This window comes from Chiloscyllium plagiosum, unplaced genomic scaffold (assembly GCF_037043375.1).
Source record: "Chiloscyllium plagiosum isolate Xiang-an unplaced genomic scaffold, Cpla_swu_hap1 HiC_scaffold_6, whole genome shotgun sequence".
NCBI lineage: Eukaryota > Metazoa > Chordata > Chondrichthyes > Orectolobiformes > Hemiscylliidae > Chiloscyllium > Chiloscyllium plagiosum.
The window spans coordinates 70,143,299-70,160,721 of record NW_028270144.1 but is presented as its reverse complement, the minus strand read 5'-3'; the positions used below and the strand labels follow the sequence as shown (position 1 = coordinate 70,160,721).

At 39.1% G+C, this 17,423-nt stretch overlaps 2 protein-coding genes and 1 pseudogene across 5 annotated transcripts in view; 1 reads left to right on the top strand and 2 right to left on the bottom strand.

Moving 5' to 3' along the window:
• eif5b (eukaryotic translation initiation factor 5B) overlaps positions 1-1,548 on the bottom strand; it is a 94,809-nt gene extending 93,261 nt beyond the window's left edge. For both annotated transcript variants that reach the window (XM_043691680.2, XM_043691682.2), the window contains exon 1: positions 1,433-1,548. In XM_043691680.2, coding sequence (XP_043547615.1) covers positions 1,433-1,467 — 35 coding nt within the window. In that variant the 5' untranslated portion in view covers positions 1,468-1,548. The remainder of the gene's footprint in view (positions 1-1,432) is intronic.
• On the bottom strand, positions 1,494-3,522 carry LOC148149783 (uncharacterized; annotated as a pseudogene).
• A 5,764-nt stretch (positions 3,523-9,286) lies between these two features.
• Positions 9,287-16,779, top strand: txndc9 (thioredoxin domain containing 9). 3 transcript variants are annotated; one of them, XM_043691685.2, is made up of 5 exons: positions 9,287-9,503; positions 12,393-12,613; positions 12,926-13,044; positions 14,730-14,984; positions 16,106-16,779. In XM_043691685.2, exons 2-5 carry the CDS (start codon positions 12,425-12,427, stop codon positions 16,218-16,220), a joined length of 678 nt encoding a protein of 225 aa, XP_043547620.1. In that variant the 5' UTR covers positions 9,287-9,503; positions 12,393-12,424; the 3' UTR covers positions 16,221-16,779. The 3 variants fall into 3 exon arrangements, with proteins under 3 accessions (XP_043547620.1, XP_043547618.1, XP_043547619.1); XM_043691683.2 differs by having other exon boundaries at positions 9,287-9,530; XM_043691684.1 differs by lacking the exon at positions 9,287-9,503 and adding an exon at positions 9,598-9,732.
• Positions 16,780-17,423: the final 644 nt, after the last annotated feature.

The following is a 17,423-nucleotide window of genomic DNA, read 5'->3' as shown; positions in this document are numbered from 1 at the left end:
TTAAGATCAAAGCCAAAGGCTCTGCAATGTCCTCCCTGGCTCGAGAATCCTAAGATAAATCTCATCCGGCCCAAGGGTTTTATCTATTTTCACACTTTCCAGAATGGCTAACACATCCTCCTTGTGAACTTCAATCCTGCCTAGTCTAATAGCCTGTATCTCAGTATTCTCCTCACCAACATGATCTTGATCCTGTGAGAATACTGATTAAAAATATTCATTTAGCACCTCTCCTCTCCTCTCCCTTCGGACTCCAAGCACAACTTCCCAATACTGTCCTTGACTGGCCCTAATCTTACCCTAGACATTCTTTTATTCCTGACATACCTATAGAAAATTTCCTTGATCCTACCTGCCAAAGACTTCCCATGTCCCCTCCTGGCTCTTCTTAGCTCTCTCTTTGGGTCCTTCCTGGCTAACGGTTGAGCTTCATCAAACAGAATCTGAAAATGTTAGATATCCTTTTCAATGGACAAACTGATCACTGAAACTGGGGCAATCTTCAGAATAAGACAAATCTAACTAGATCCTTAGATGCTAGAACTACTCTAATTAGATACATACTGCAACATGAATAAGTTAGCAAAGGGCTCACTAAGTGCACTGATAAGCTTGTAAGTTCTATTTTTGACTGTAACTAGGATTATGGAAGGGGTATGGTGGCATAGCAATAGTATGCCAACCTCTGAGCCAGAACATCCAGTTTCAAGTCCCACCTGCTTCACAGGTATGTTGTAACACATCTGAACAGGTTGATTGTGCAATTAGTTTACAGTACTCAGTATCATCCAGGCTCACAAAGCAGAAGATAACAAATGGATAAGGCCAAGGCAACATAAGCAGCCACGTTTTGACTAAGATTTGCAACTGATATCATAATAAAGGATGAAGTTATACTCTACACTAATCTTCAATCTATTAGTTATGGTGGTAACATCATGTTCACACAGCCTGTCTTTGCCACTTCAACAGGATTGTTAACATACTTAAAAATCCATGATGAGTCAAACCTATATAAAGTCTGCATCGGATTAATATCTTCTGGTTATGGCCCATAATCTTGAGGGCAAGAAATTTGTGATGTACCTTTAACATGACCCTAAAACTACTGGATTAAAACTATACGTAGAAACAAAATTCTAGTTCAAGCGATTCCTTAAAAACGTAACGTAGGATCATAGAGGAAAGGAGTGAAGAGAGCCTCCCATTTCCATAAAACAAAGTAATGTTAACCCCAATCAGTAGCACACCAACTTGACCGTCTTGCGTCATGTCAGCAGTAGGGACACGGGCTTCTCCGCACTCGAGCAGGAGGACCAGATCCGTCCAGCGGCCTAGTCAAGGAACCCTCTCCCTTAATTCCTCCCATCGCCCGCAGCAACCGATCTCATATACGGCAAATAAACAAAATGGTAAATAGCTGCACACTCACTTATTCTCGCTCTTGTTTTTCTGTTTTTTCCCCATGTTTTTCACACTGTTGCCTCACTCTGTCACTTTTTAAAATCTCTTTCAGACATATGGTAGTTGCCTGAATCTGCGCAGGCGCTACGACGTGTTGCGTCGGTGGCTGTTGTGACTTCTGATTGGCTGCGTGCCGCCTGTCAATCATTCGTGCGGAAGCAGAAAGTCCAAGTAGTATTGTACATGATTTGGAGATGCCGGTGTTGAACTGGGGTGTACAAAGTTAAAAATCACACAGCACTAGGTTATACTCCAACAGATTTATTTGGAAGCACTAGCTTTCGGAGCACTGCTCCTTTATCAGGTGGTTGTGGAGTATAAGATCATAAGACACAGAATTTATAACAAACGTTTATAGTGTGATGTAACTGAAATTATATATTGAAAAAGACCCGTACTGTTGTCTCTGATCTTTCAGAATGAATATGTTGGTTTCAGTTCTTTAATACGTAAATAGCAGAACTTTTTTAAAGTTACATTCTCATATGAACTTTAACAATTGGTGTCATATCAGTCCAGGTAATGCATTGAAGGTGTGAGGTACGCTGTGTGAGATTGTCTGTGCCACGATGTTCAGACTGATTCTTATCTAAAAAACAGATTTATAAAATCGCACAAGGATTCATGCAGTTTTTGAGCAGAATAAAATGTAATTCTGCAAGTACAAATTCACCCCACAAGCTTATGTGGGTGTGTGTGGTGGTGGTGGTGGGAGGTGGTGTTATGAGTGTAAAGAGGTATAAGTCCGTGTATGCGTGAGTGTATGTGTGACTATATGAGAGAGGGTCTGCATGCGTGTATGGGTCTGTAGGAGTGTGTGTGTCTCTGTTGGAGTGTGTATATAGGAGGATCTATCTGTAAAGTGTGCATCTGTCTGTGTGTGTACGCCAGTCTGTGTGTGTATAGTGCAGTGGGGTCACCTGCAGTGTGACATGAACCCAAGGTGCCAGTTGATGCGATCCCCATGGGTACCAAACTTGACTATCAGCCTCTGCTCAGTCACTTTGCATTGTTGCCTGTCCTGATGTATGCCTTGGAAGATGGTCACCCATAGGTCAGAGGTCAAATGTCCCAGGCCACTGAAGTGTTCTCCGACTTGGAGGGAACACTCCTGTATGTTGATTGTTGTGTGGTATTCCATTCATCCGTTGCTGTAGCCTCTGCTTGGTCTCGTCAATGCACTATGCCTCAGGGCATCCTTGCCTGCAGGGTATGAGATAGACAATGTTGGCTGAGTCACACGAGTACCTGCCACGTACACGGTGGGTGGTGGTGTCTCTACGCCTAATGGTGGTATCCGAGTCGACACTCTGACACGTCTTGCAGTGTCTACTATGACAAGGTTGTATGGTGATCTCCTGAAAGCCGGGCAGTTCGCTACGCACAATGATCTGTTTGCGGTTTGGTGGTTGTTTAAAGGCGAGAAGTGGGGAAAGTCTTGGCGAGATGTTCATCCTTATTGATAATGTGTTGGAGGCTGCGAAGAACATAGCATAGTTTTTCAGTTCCGGGGAAGTACTGGACAATGAAGGGTACCTTGTTGGTTGCAGCTCGTGTTTGTCTCCTGAGGTGGTCATTACGGTTTCTTGCTGTGGCACGTTGGAACTGGCAGTCGATGAGTTGAGCATCGTACCCCGTTCTTATGCGGGCATCCTTGAGTACCACCAGGTGCCCGTCATGTTCCTCCTCACCTGAACAGATCTTGTGTATGCGTAGGGCGTGTCCATAGGGGATGGCTGTTTTAATATGTTTTGGGTGGAAGGTGGAGAAGTGCAGCATTGTGAGGTTATCCGTGAGTTTACAGTAGAGTGAGGTGCTTGTATCCAAGAATGAGACAGAGAGTAAAGAGTAGTCCATGGTGAGTTTGATGGTGGGATGAAACTCATTGATATCAATGTGTAATTTTTTCAGTGACTCCTTGCCATGGGTCTAGAGGAAGAAAATGTCGTCAATGTACCTGGTGTATAGTGTTGGTTGGAGGTCCACTGTAGAGAAGAAGTCTTGTTCAAATCTGTGCATGAAAATGTTGGCATATTGGGGTGCAAATTTGGTCCCCATGGCTGTTCCATGTGTCTGGATGAAGAACTGGTTGTCAAAGGTGAAAATATTGTGGTCAAGGATAAAGCGGATGAGTTGTAGGATGGTGTTGGAGATTAGCAGTTGTTGATATTGATTATTGAGGCTGTTGCTGTGCTGCTGTCATTGTGGGGAATGCTGGTGTAGCATTCTGACGAGGAGTGTTCCCGTTCGACCAGTCCGTGGGTGCTGAGTTTCTGTAAAAAGTCTGTATTGTCGCAACAGAGGCTGGTGGTCCCCTGTACAATGGATTTCAAGATGCCTTCGACATAGGCAGAGAGGTTCTCACACAGGGTCCCGTTGCCTGATACGATCGGATGTCCTGGTGTGTTGGCTTTGTCTATCTTCAGAAGGCAGTAGAAGTTGTCTACGCAAAAAGTACGTGGGATAAGGGCATGTAGGGAACTCTGAAGGACTGGATCCTTACTAACTATACCTCCTATGCTCACATCCAAATCATTTTTATAAATGACAAAAAGTAGTGGACCCAGCACCGATCCTTGTGGCACTCCACTGGTTGCAGGCCTCCAGTCTGAAAAGCAATCCTCCATCACTACCCTCTGTCTCTACCTTTGAGCCAGTTCTGTATCCAAATGGCTAGTTCTCCCTGTATTCCATGAGATCTAATCTTGCTAACCAGTTTCCCATGGGGAACCTTGTCAAATGCCTTACTGAAGTCTATATAGATCAAGGGAGACATCAGGTAAATGTTATAATTTTTAAAATATCAATATGCTATTCTCATTCACAAAATCATGTTGCTACTTATTTTAACAATGGTTACAAGCTGATTGTTGTAATGTATTTACTCTTTCCTCCATTTAAATTGTGACTATTTAGTACTGAAAACAGGTGGATTGCAATTTTAGCGAAGTTTTTTCTCACGATATTACATGCTTAAACAAGGTGACATTTTTGTTCATCTTTTGATTTCTGAGGCCTTATATATCTTGGTAGTGAGGTTGCCATAAGAAATTTCAGAATGGTGAAGGAGTACATGTCAAAACAAAGATAGCTTGTGATTTGGAGGAAAACCTATAAGTGATGGTTTCTGCGTGTTATGTTGTTATGTTCTCATTAGTAGTAGGATTAGAAAACATTGCTTAAGTAAACTTAGTGAGTTGCTTTCTTACAATTAACTGCATTACTGCCACAAAGTGAGAGTGAAGGGTATGTGTTATTTCTCAGATGACTATTCCAATACCATATGGTAACTACCACCTCTACAGTACGTTCTGCTGAGTCAGGATTGTTCAAGGTAGTCTGCTGCAAACAGTGTCCTTTGTTTTGTCTTCCTACCTAGTGATTATTGGTAGGAGGATTCATCACCATGGACTATCTACAGAAGAGGCTGTGTTGTTCAATAACAACATTTATTGCATAATAGCAAAGTGTGCAACTATATTTGATCAGGCATAATTACTAGCACCATAGAAAACTTGTACAGGCACATTTGGTCCCTCCAAAACTAGAGCAGAACTTGTCTCTACATCACAATGGTGATGCTCAATGTAATATGAGCACTCATTTTTTCAGAACCATCACCTTATATACAGGTGAAGGGGTGAAATGGAAGGATGTTGAGTACAATGGCATATGCGATGTTCAAAAATTGCTTAACACTAGATGCTAGATTCTTGAGTGTCAGTTATTGCACTGAGTAAGATGTGTGTTTCATTACACTCAATATAAACTGGAGGACAGCTTTTGAAATATCACCATATTCCTTTGGCTTCTTCCATGAGCATTGTTTAGTTATTGTTTTGGGTAGCATCTTTGTACCAATGGAAAAGTATAACTCCTGAAACTTATAAAGTTGCATAATTTGAGACACATGAGCTGAGTTTTTTATTTTGTTTACCACCAATTGAGGCAAAGAAAAATCAGATAGAGTTCTTGTTTTGACAGCAATGTGCAGAGTTCACATCCTAAATTAGCAAGGCCAGTGGTGATAGAAGCACCAAAGTCAAATAAGTATGCATATCATATAACGGTAAATTACATCAGATCTGCACAGCATCTATTTTAAGGATCCCTATTTTAAATTGGTGTTAGGTCTTCCAAGGTGATAGGAGGTATCCAATGCAAGATAGAAATCTGATTTTTGGAAGTTTACAATCCTTGATCATTTTTGCCCTCTGTCTTTATGCCCCCTCTCAAACATTCACACACACACACACACACACACTTAAATTCTTATGATCTTGTGCAGTAATTATTGTAATGATTTACTTTTCTCGCAACATCATTCCATATCCTACACTCCTACGCCCTCTGTCCTATTTCCTTTAAATCGTTGATCATCAACTTTCTTCCCTGATCCCTATGTTAACAGCAATTATAATGGTTCTTTCTTTTCAGGTATTGTCCTGATCTCCTTAATATCTGCCATCATCACCCCTCTCCTTAAAAAAAACTAACTTACCCTTACAAACAACTGCTTTATCTCCAACAAAACAGAAATTTCTAGATAAATTCAGCAGATCTAGCAGCATCTGAACAGAGAAACTCAGCAGGTCTGGCAGCATCTATACAGAAAAACCAGTCTCAAATATCTCAAAATATTAACTCTGTTTTTTCTCCAATAAAGATATGAGACCTGCTAAGTCTTTCCAGCAATTTCTGTTTTTGTTTCAGATTTTAAACATATGCAGTTTTTTGTTTTATTTTGTGCTCCATCTCCAAACTCACTTCACCCTCAGGTCTTTGAGCATGTTTACTCCCAAATTTTTTCCATTTTTTTTTCTGGAACCACATACCTTTATTTGAAAAGTCCAGTCAAGTTTTCAGGTCATTTTAGCATAAAAATGGTTCTCACCAAACTCACAATTCATATCTTCTGTGATTGTGACAAAAGCAATGTCTGTCCATCTCTTTATCTCTCTGCAGCCTTTTATATTGTGGTCTACAGCAGCCTCCTTCTATGTTATTAAAATCGTTAATCTTCATTAATAGGTTTTTAAAACTAGTTTTTTAAACATTTATACATATTTTACCCTCTATCTTAACCTTATGTTTACAACCCAGCTTTATTTTGTTCTCCACATTTTTTTTTGAAAAACGTGTTTTCATTATTTGTGTTTTTCATGTTCTGGTTGATTCTGTCAGTATTGTTTAATGTGATTGGCTGTTCAGAGAGCTTGCTGTCATCAATGCAATTCAATTAAAAATACTCCAATCAATTGGGAATGAGGGAATTCTTCCAAGTGATCTCTCAACACGATATCTGTTTAGATCTGCAGAGCACTCTTGCTTGAGGTGGAGCTGCAAAACATCTGTCATCCCCTTCAGCATCTCTGATATGTCATTACTTCTCATCCAACACCCAGTCTTGGATGATCAGAAATTTCCTCTAATCAAATATTAGAAGTGTGAAGTATTTGCCTGCAACCCCTTTCACAACCTCTCATCTCTAGTGACCAATTACATCCCTGGCATCTGTCCTGGCACCAAGCCAAATTGTTTTAAACATTGATGTCATATTTAACTCAGGTTGAAATTCTGACCATATCTGCTTCAACACCATTTATACCCACTTCTGTAATATGACCCAGTTTCAGCCCTGACCAATTCATCTGCTGCCAAAACTTATTCATGCTGTTATCATCAAATCATAGATTTGACAATTCTAATGTTATCTTGACCAGTCCTTCATCTCCTAACCTATATGAATATGAGCTCATCACTTTGCTGCCAAGCATATCACCCTTGCTCATCTACATTGATTTCTCAGTCTGACAACGCATCCATTTTAAAATTGTGTTTCCAAATTTTTGCAAAGTCTCACGACTTGGTCCTTGCCAATTCATTCTCTCACCCAACAACTTTTGGAGCTCTCTAGTCTTCCAATTCTCCACATACATCTTGCATGGATGGCATTTGGATCCGGACCTGTTGGCCCAAAGTTATGGACACTATCACTGCACAATAAGAGCCCACAGTGCCTTATGTATTTTTTTAATTGCTGTTCCCATGATGCCACACCCTCACCTGTTTTGTAAAAATGTGTAAATTCAAATTTGACTTAAAACACAATATGGTTTCATTTCTTTCAAGACAGGAGTGTGGCAGTTTCATGTTAAATGTTCTTTGCTCTATACAGTACTTCCTAAGGAGCTTCCCACTGGTTCCACTCCAATTTTGACTTAATTACAAATGTGTGCAGGTTAGGTGAATTGGCTATGCTAAGTTGCCCATAGTGTTAGGTACATTAGTTAAGGGTAAATGTAGGGGAATAGGTCTGGGTGGGTTGCTCTTCAGAGGGTCGGAGTGGACTTGTTGGGTAAAAGGATCTGTTTCCATACTGTAGGAAATCTAATCTAATCTAAATTTGGAGATGCCGGTGTTGGACTAAGGTGTACAAAGTTAAAAATCACACAACACCAGGTTATATTCCAACAGGTTTAATTGGAAACACTAGCTTTTGAAGCGCCTCTCCTTCATCAGGTGGTTGTGGAGGGCACAATTGTAAGACACAGAATTTATAGCAAAAGTTAGTGCTTCCAATTAAACCTGTTGGACTATAACCTGGTGTTGTGTGATTTTTAACTAATCTAATCTACATGAATGCCCGTTGCTAAACTTTTTACGTCACGGGCCACATTCTGCTGAGAGATTCGGTAAAACCAATGTGAGAAATAATGCTCACACACTTCAATAATTGCAGTCCGAGACAAAATCTGAATCAGTAGTGTCCTTTATTTTTACACTTGCAAGTGGGTGTGATGTCCAGTGCCAGGCAAGGCAGAGCACATACACACACCAAATTCAACAAACTCTCGATATTTATATAATTTGGTTCCTACATTTTTTTTCTTATTTCATTGTTCCCCCCCTGTTTACATCCTCCACTTCCCTAAGACTGGTCCCCCCACTCCTGTTCATCTCTTGCCTTATCTGGCCTTGTCTGTGACAAAATGCTTATTTCTGGCCTCACAAGGCCGTTTGACCTCATCCTACTGCAAGTCATTGTTAGGCATATTCTTTCTTCATCAGTATCTACTCTTTCCATCTGGGCTTCTCCCGAAGCCACTCTGATCCCTATGACCTCTTTAATTAGGGTTTGTTCCTGTGTCTCTGTAAAAGTTGGAAACAGATGTTTATACCTACTGTTTGTACAGGCGTATCTAGTTTAACTTCATCCCCTCACGACATCTTATCTATTTGCCCATAATATCTACCATTGTTTTGCAATCACGTTTCATGCTAGCATACAATTTTAGCTAATACAAAAACAATTATATATTTCCTCCACATAGTTTCCATTCTTGTTGATTCAGCTCTTGGCTGAAACAATTACACACTGATGTGAGTTCATTTACTTTGTATCAGAAATTATAATTGCAGAACTGCAGAAGTAACATTAATTTACCTATATCCCACACCAGTCTTTTACTCTAACTGTTCCAATATGTCCTTATGATGCTCGTTGCCAAATTTTGCTTGATTTCTTTGAGAAGCATTTTAGGTCGTCTTACTACATCGAAGGTACTCAATAGTGATGCACTTTTAAGTAGAGTCAAATACGCTTTTCTTTCCGCTGGGAAATATTACTTTATTGTCTCCCCTTTTATTCACCACAGGAGTGTGGAAAGCAGAACATTTTTTTAAAAATATGACACATAATAAACCATTTTACTTGTAATTTAATACGCCCATTTGAGCGCAGCTTTGCCAGACTTTCATGCAGCAGAAACTGAGATTAACATAGGACAGGGAAAAGAGCGGAACTCGGTATTTTTTTTTCTTTGCCAGGCCCAGGAGCAGACCCACGAGGAGACTCCTGGTTATTTTTTTTTAATTTAACCCCCACACTACCACCTAAGTGCGGTAGTGCTTAAAAGGCTGCAGTTGAAGAACAAAGCAGTTTCTGCCCAGTTTCGAAGTGGCGACCTTTCGCGTGTTAGGCCAACGTGATAACCACGACACTACAGAGACAAGCCACAGCCGGCCATCGGAACTCGGTATTAACGGGATTTACGCGATTACTTGTAAGCAATAAAATACCAAAACCGTAGTCGAATTGAGGTACAGTGATAAATTACTAACATATTAAAGGGTAAACAGACAGCCGCGGCCTAGCCCTCCCCGAATTTCTGTCCGTTGCCAGGGAAGCAGACGGTGACCTTTAACCCCAGAGCCAGACAGACACAGGAAGCAGTCGGTGGGTTAATGTGGCCGGTATAGATCGGGGTAAGTAACGAGTGAAGACGGGTTGACAGTCGCGGGTGAGGAGTGAAGCTACTGAGTTTAGATTGAGAGCGCGATATGGGGTGGGGGTATCGCTGTTTGGTGCTGGGGCCTATTTGGGCGGAAGGGAAGGAAAGGAAGGGAAGGGCCTCGGCGTGGAGTTGGCAGTTGGAAAGTTGTCGGTTCACGGTGCCCAAAGACTCTCCCCATTACAAAGCACTTGCTCAAATACTTCTCCGTGACTCCGCATGTTTCATGTTTCCCCGTATCAGAGGCTAACTAGAGGTTTCGTACCTTACAGTTTAAGGCTAATAATGACAGGTTGTCCCTTTTTTATTGTTCACAGTCTCAATTTTCCATCATTTGTAAAGAGCCGAGGCGCTGTTTGATAGATCATTTATCCTACTCGTTAATACTATTTTGGGTTGGTAATATTTGATCTCCGCCTTCATTCGTTTCCGGAAATAGGTGTGGTTGCTAACCTAAACAATCAGTCTGGAATAGGTACGACAATTAGGAATGTGCTTTTGCCGTTACAGTTCCGATTTTAAATATACAATTCATTAAAATAAGAAACACTCCGATTTAACTTAATTAAATCTGAACTTACTTTATTCGGACTTATTAGATTTTAAACATGCTGGCATATAGTATTCAACATTGGAGTAAAACAAAATTTCAGATGCTGGAAATTTGAAACAAAAACAAATTATTGGAGACAGCAATTTCTGTTATTGTTTTGTTTTTCTGTTCAAGATAGAACAACCAATGATAAATTGTTATCTCACTCACCATTGTGAGAGAAAACTTCAAGAATCTTAGCAAAATTGGAAAAGAATCCCAATATCTCAAATTTAAGCCAAAATTATTTTGATAACATTTGAATTCAATCTTTTAAAGTATTGTCAGTCCTAAAGATCAAGTTGCCATAATCCCAACTGGTAGTTGTTTGACCTGAAGGTCACCATGCCTCAGACAATGGGTGAGGTTAGGCTAAAGTGAGGACCGCAGATGCTGGAAACCAGAGTTTAGATCAGAGTGGTGCTGGAAAAGCACAGCAGGTCAGGCAGCATCCGAGGAGCTGGAAAATCGATGTTTCGGGCAAAAGCCCTTCATCAGGAATAGAGGCAGGAAGCCTCCAGGGTGGAGAGATAAATGGGGGGGTAGCAAAGAGTACAATAGTGAATGGGGGGGTGGGGATGGAGGTGATAGGTCAGAGAGGAGGGTGAGGGAAGATAGCAAAGAATAAGATTGAGAAAATTAGGAGCTTCAATAGTAACCTCAGCTGGTGCAGGAATTGAGCCTGTGCTGTTGGTGCCATCCTGCATCGCAACCCAGCTACCCAAAACTGCAATACTGTTTGGGAGATATTAATATTATTTTAATACAAATGTACATATTAGGAGCAAGTTTATGCATCCAGCCCCTCAAACCTCTACTATTTAGGGTGTAGATTTGCTCGTTGAGCTGTAGGTTTGATATCCAGATGTTTCATTATCTGGCTAGGTAACATCATCAGTGGCAACCTCCAAGTGAAGCGAAGCTGTTGTCTCCTGCTTTCTCTACTATTTGATAAAATCATGGCTGATCTAATTTCTGACTGCAACTCTACTTGCTTGATAACTCTCTTTATCAAGAATCTGGCGCTTAAAAGTCTGCACTAATGTGCTCAAACTGCACTCTGTGGAAGGGAATTCAACAGACTTATATTTGCGAAGAGAAAATATTTCTCATAGTCAGACTTGAATAAGATGCAAGGAGACCCTTCAGCCCAATGCATCTGTATCAGCCATTGAGCACCTATCTACACTAATCCCATCATAACATCTCTACTCTTGTATTCAATGTCTTGACTAATAAAAGCAAATAAAGGCCTCATCCCTGTGTCTTAAATGGGAGACCCGTTATTTTAATACCATATCCTCTATTTTTTAGTCTTTGCCATAAGGGCAAACACTGAGTATCTTCCATGTCAAAACATCTCAGAATGTGTATATGTTTCTATAAATTCCTGCTCGTTCTTCTAAACATTCAGTTTGGGAATTACAGAAAAATAGTGACTTTCACATTGACATCCTGGGCTTTGTTTTTGATTATTGCAAGACTTATGGCGGTTTTCATAACAGGCCATCTTCATGATGAAAGGAAAATTGCTAAGTCTGACGATTGGGAGTGTTACAAAAATATGTTTTCCCTACTTGCATTAATGTTTATTGTCTTCATCTCCTTTAAATTTGTCCTTTATTAGTTTTCTTGGATTTTCTTTCCTCGGAAGTACAAAGAAAAACTGCTGATAGAGGGCTGAGTTATAATAATGAAGCAGCTGAGCGTGAAAAGAATGGTAAAGGCGAAAGTGGAACCAGTGGACCCTTTGAGACTGAATTAGGAATAAGTGGGTATGGGGGCACTAGAAGAAAGGAACTTCTTTTTGTAGATGTGCAGATATTGAAGTTAGTTTACCTTTTAATTGTTTAGAAAATAGATTTTTGTGCACCAAGGCTTTACTGTACAGAGAATTTAAATGGTTATGGTGGTTAATGAATTATGGAATTAAAAGCAGTCAGCTAATTTTGGTGAAATATTGCTCATAGACAGTAATAAGCTTAGCAATGTAGGATAGTTAATTTTTGTTTGAACAAATGTCTCCCTGAATTTTCCTTCAGGATTGTATACAGTGTACTCCTAATTAACAAGAATGGCAACTAACCCCTCAGTGGCTATGCTCAGTAAAGTCCTTGAGCAGCAAATGCTCCAAACAACTGAGATAGTGGAACAGCATCTAGATACAGAGATTGAAAAGTTTGAAAAGATGGATGCAGATGAACTAGAAAAACTCAGAGAAAAGAGGCTTGAATCAATGAAGAAAGCACAGCATCAGAAACAGGTGAAATTTTCACTAAGCAAACGTATTTTTTGTCAACTCCAAATTGTTCCATATTAGCAAACCAAGATATTATTTTGAAGCATGTGAGAAATGACATTAATTTTATTGTTCTTTTAAATGGCGATGAAAAATTTCAGTATAAAAATTCAAGTGAATGTTTGAGATTTCAAACTACTGATCAGTTTGTTCTTCGAGTGGGCTGTGGGATTGGAGTGTTGTTTTCAAGTTGATTTTCTTCTAATATATCAATGTTTTAAGTATAATTTTTTGATGTAAAGTACTTAAACATTTTCTGTTTAAATCCAAATACAGGAATGGCTTTCTAAGGGCCATGGTGAATATAAGGAGATTCCCAGTGAAAAAGATTTTTTTCAAGAGGTTAAAGAGAGTAAAAATGTGGTTTGCCACTTTTACAGAGATACCACATTTAGGTGAGGAGCTATTTTTTTTCCAAGCAAGACAACAAAGCAGAATATTTTGAATTTAAGAACCAAAGGGTATTTGAGTTACAGACATGATTTGGTGATCTTATACTTAAATAATGCCAATTGTAATTACCCTCTGATTCTTCAGAAGATTCAGTACTATGGTACAAAAACAAATGACTCTTCTCTGCCATCCTCCAAGTTTCCACTTGGTGGATAACAAAGAAATCCAATTAGCATTACTTTTTTTTTAGCACTGCTGTGGACAAGATCACTTAGTGTTACACAGTTGCTCTGTTAACTTGTGTTAAAAATTGTAAATAAAAACATTTCCACTTGAATATTATAGGATTTGTACATGACAGCGGCTGCTAGTCTAGTTCAACAGTACTTCCCTAAATCCAATCCTTCCCAATCTGCTTCTTCAAGATCCACTGAAGGTCAGCATTAGTGCATGTGGCCACTCAGGCAATGCATCAATTTCTAAAATTATAATTGTAACAAATGAACTTTGAAACTGGAAGCTATTCAGTTAATAATGTGCTAATTTCCCTAATGAATGTTGTGTATGTAAAACATTGCCAGGTAATAACCTGGCAGTTCCAATAGTTTAGATGTAGCAGTGACTGAAGAAACAGGTTGCAAAGGAAAGTTTGAACTGGAAGATCAGCTGTTGAAGAATGAGAATTACAGATGTGAGTGAGGAAGTGAAAGAAGCTGGCAACAGTGATTTTCTAGGTTCCCATTACCTGTTAGTTTCCTAAACTTTTATTGCAACATGGAGTGGTATGAGTTTTATTGGTTTTTAGGAAAAAAAGTGACTCTGAAGCTAATTCTTTAGGGATTACAGCACCCTACTTACTGTTGTGGTTCTGTTCGCCAAGCTGGGAATTTGTGTTGCAGACGTTTCGTCCCCTAGGTGACATCCTCAGTGCTTGGGAGCCTCCTGTGAAGTGCTTCTGTGATCCTTCCACCGGTATTTGTAGTGGTTTGAATCTGTCGCTTCCGGTTGTCAGTTCCAGCTGTCCGCTGCAGTGGTCGGTATATTGGGTCCAGGTCGATGTGCTTATTGATTGAGCACATCAATAAGCACATCGACCAGGACCCAATATACCGACCACAGCAGCGGACAGCTGGAACTGACAACCGGAAGTGGCAGATTCAAACCACTACAAATGCCGGAGGAAAGATCACAGAAGCGCGTTACAGGAGGCTCCCAAGCACTGAGGATGTCACCTAGACAGGGGACGAAACGTCTGCAACACAAATTCCCAGCTCGGCGAACAGAACCACAACACCGAGCACCCGAGCTACAAATCTTCTCACAAACTTTGAACCCTACTTACTATCATCTTGAAATATCATTTAAAATAATTATACAGTAACTATTTAAATACAGTTTTAACATTAGTCACACTATTCTGGTAAAGTATTCCAAAAATGTATTGTATGAAAATGTTTCTCTGCATGCGCTATGCTTACCTTGAGATTGGCATTGTTTTCAATTCAAAATTTTCAGCTTGGAAGATTGTAATCAGATGTTAATGTCTCTTCAGTATGTAAAGCAACTCATTTTTTTCTCCAAGATTCAAATGTGATGTGGTTGGATCATTTTATTACGTTATAACATCTTTGTATTTCTTCTCTGTGCTCAGTATAATTCACTGATTTTAATTTGTTCTTAAGTGCAGATGCAAGATAGTAGACAAGCACTTAGCAATTCTGGCTAAAAAGCACGTTGAAACCAAGTTCATCAAATTAAATGCCGAAAAGGCTCCTTTCCTTTCTGAAAGATTACGAATCAAAGTAATCCCAACCATGGTTTTGGTGAAAGATGGAAAAGCTAAAGACCACATAGTTGGGTTTGATGACCTTGGTTGCACAGACAACTTTACAACTGAAGCTTTGGAATGGCGACTGGGTTGTGCTGCAATCATTAATTACAGGTAAAACTTTCTGATCTTCACTTAAATGAATTAAGTTAGTATGTCTGTCAATTTGGGAGACAAAAAGTACCTTTGAAACCATAACTGCTTTTGATTGAATGAAACATGTGATGTTCTAACAAAAAAAATCCTATGACTTTGGGCATGTTTTATCTCTAAAAGCCACAATCTATTTCTCCATGTTAAACTTTTTAATTGGTTAGGCCTTTTGGGCTCTTAAAATGCCCTAGCTGCTTTATGGAAATAAGTGCAAATTGCATACCATTACCATACTATTTGCCCACTCTCCATAAAAGCAGTTTTTTGTTGTGATACTCTTTTCTCCTCTTTTCTCTTCACCTCCCTTCCCCAACATTATTGAAGAGCTTTAGAACTAATGAATTTTTTTTTTTAAAGGAAAGACAGGAACCAATTTGCAGAAGATCCACAGAACATTTCAGCTGTTCACTGCAGTGAACTGAGAGATAAATGTTGGGTAGGATACTGGGTTTACCTTCTAAAAACACGAAACTTTATGTCCATCTAACAGGACAATAAGACCTTTTGAGACTGCTGCTGCCAATCAGATTTTAAACAATGAGCCTTATACCCTGTAGTCTCTGAGGTGGGACAAAAACCATATCCTTCTGAATTCAAATATGAGTGCTACTACTGAGCCAAGAATGTTCAACTATGTTCATGTGGATATTTAGTGACAATTGGCCCTAATCTCCCAGCAAAATGAGGTTGAATCCATTGTTTACTTGCTACACAATTTTTCAGACAGCTCATTTCCCTAATGAATGTTGTGTATGTAAAACAATGCCAAGTAATAAACTAGCAGTTCCAATAGTTTATATGTAGCAGTGACTGAAGGTGGTTGCAAAAGAAAGTTTGAACTGGAAGATCAGCTGATAGAACAAGAATTACAGATGTGAGTGAAAATGGTGCAGCTTTATTTGTTCACATCTGCAGCTATGTCAGGCTATTTAAAGTCAACGTTACTACAGCTTGTAGCTCTGCTCACAAAAATTAAGCTGCAACTTTGCATCAGGTGCAAAATAGCATTCACACATCTTGATGTTTATTTTTCTGTTTAATAATAAAACACAACTGATTTAACATCTGATTCCTTCATTCAGTGGAAATTTGATGGAACCACCTTTCCAGCTGCAAAGAAGAAGTGGATGCATCACAAAGATGGAGAAACGAGCAATTAGAGGAAAAAGCAATGATTCAGATTCAGATGATGATTAAACTGAAGTGCATTTCTTGACCCTAATCTTTGCTTCCAATTCAACCTTTTTTCCCCATCCTACTCATTGTCAACTTTTTAATGTTAAGAGATGACAAATTTTAATTTTTGTAGTTTAATAAAACTGCACATACAATTGACACTGTAAACATTGCCTTTGTCATATATTGATGGTTGAAAAGATCTTTATAGAAATGTTAGAGAGCCATCTATTTTGCTGCAATCATGTTGCAAATTTATTTTTTGTAACAAATGCACAACACTTGCATCACTTCCTAGTCAAATATTTATGTAAAACATTGTACTCAAAATAAACTGGAAGGACGCAATCATTTATTTGCCAATGTTTTGAAATTTTGAATTGTTGCCTTTCTAGGTTACAGGGTTCTAGGTACTGTTTGGCATCTGATGTCAACCAGCCAAAACTATTCTTATAGCTAAGCCATTAAGCAGCAGTTTTTTTTTAATTATCGAGAGTATCATTGTCAAAACTGTTTCTGTCCGAGTACTTTGCTTTCCCTTTATAAAGAATGACTAGATTAAAATAAAAATAGCAATGTATTTCTCCTGTCTGCTATTGCATTGCTTTGACAAGTATTGACTTATGTTGAGCTTTTTTTCTTGTAGAAATATTATACAAATAAGTCATCTATTTTGATGCAATTGTATTCAGTTTTTTTCATAGATGGACAAATGCACAACACTTGCATTATTTACTAGTCAAATGACATTGCTTCATGTTCCATGGATGCTGGTTAACCATAACTGTGTTTCCTAAATGTTGATTTATTTTTTTAAACATAGGTCAACATACTTTGTATGCCACTAGCTTACACAATTTAGTAAGATGCATGGTTCATGCTATGGAGCAAGATCAGTCCCTCAATAGCTGGTTGAGGAGGGGAGTAAACAAAACAAAAGCTGTGATGAGTAGTTGATCTATTGTGAACCTGCTTGGGCTGGAATATTGTTAACATTAGGATATTTTTAATATGCTTCATTGTCAGCAGCCATTTGGATAAATACTGAGCTATTGCTGTCAACTATGGAGGTGTATTCCAAACTAAAACCTGCAAATTGAAATTGGATTGCATTCTCCTTTTTATCCTTCTGCAGCCAACTAATTTAAAAACACTTAATAAATTCAGAATGTAGATAATGGTGGTGAAATTTCAAACAGGGTGAGCTGCTCCTTGAACCATTGT

What these genes read in the sequence shown, in the direction of transcription:
- txndc9 (XM_043691685.2), top strand. Translation starts at nt 12,425, where the DNA reads ATGGCAACTAACCCCTCAGTGGCTATGCTCAGTAAAGTCCTTGAGCAG. An exon ending in AAGCACAGCATCAGAAACAG is followed by an intron (nt 12,614 to 12,925) that starts GTGAAATTTTCA and finishes ATCCAAATACAG; the next exon opens with GAATGGCTTTCTAAGGGCCA. An exon ending in TACAGAGATACCACATTTAG is followed by an intron (nt 13,045 to 14,729) that starts GTGAGGAGCTAT and finishes TCTTAAGTGCAG; the next exon opens with ATGCAAGATAGTAGACAAGC.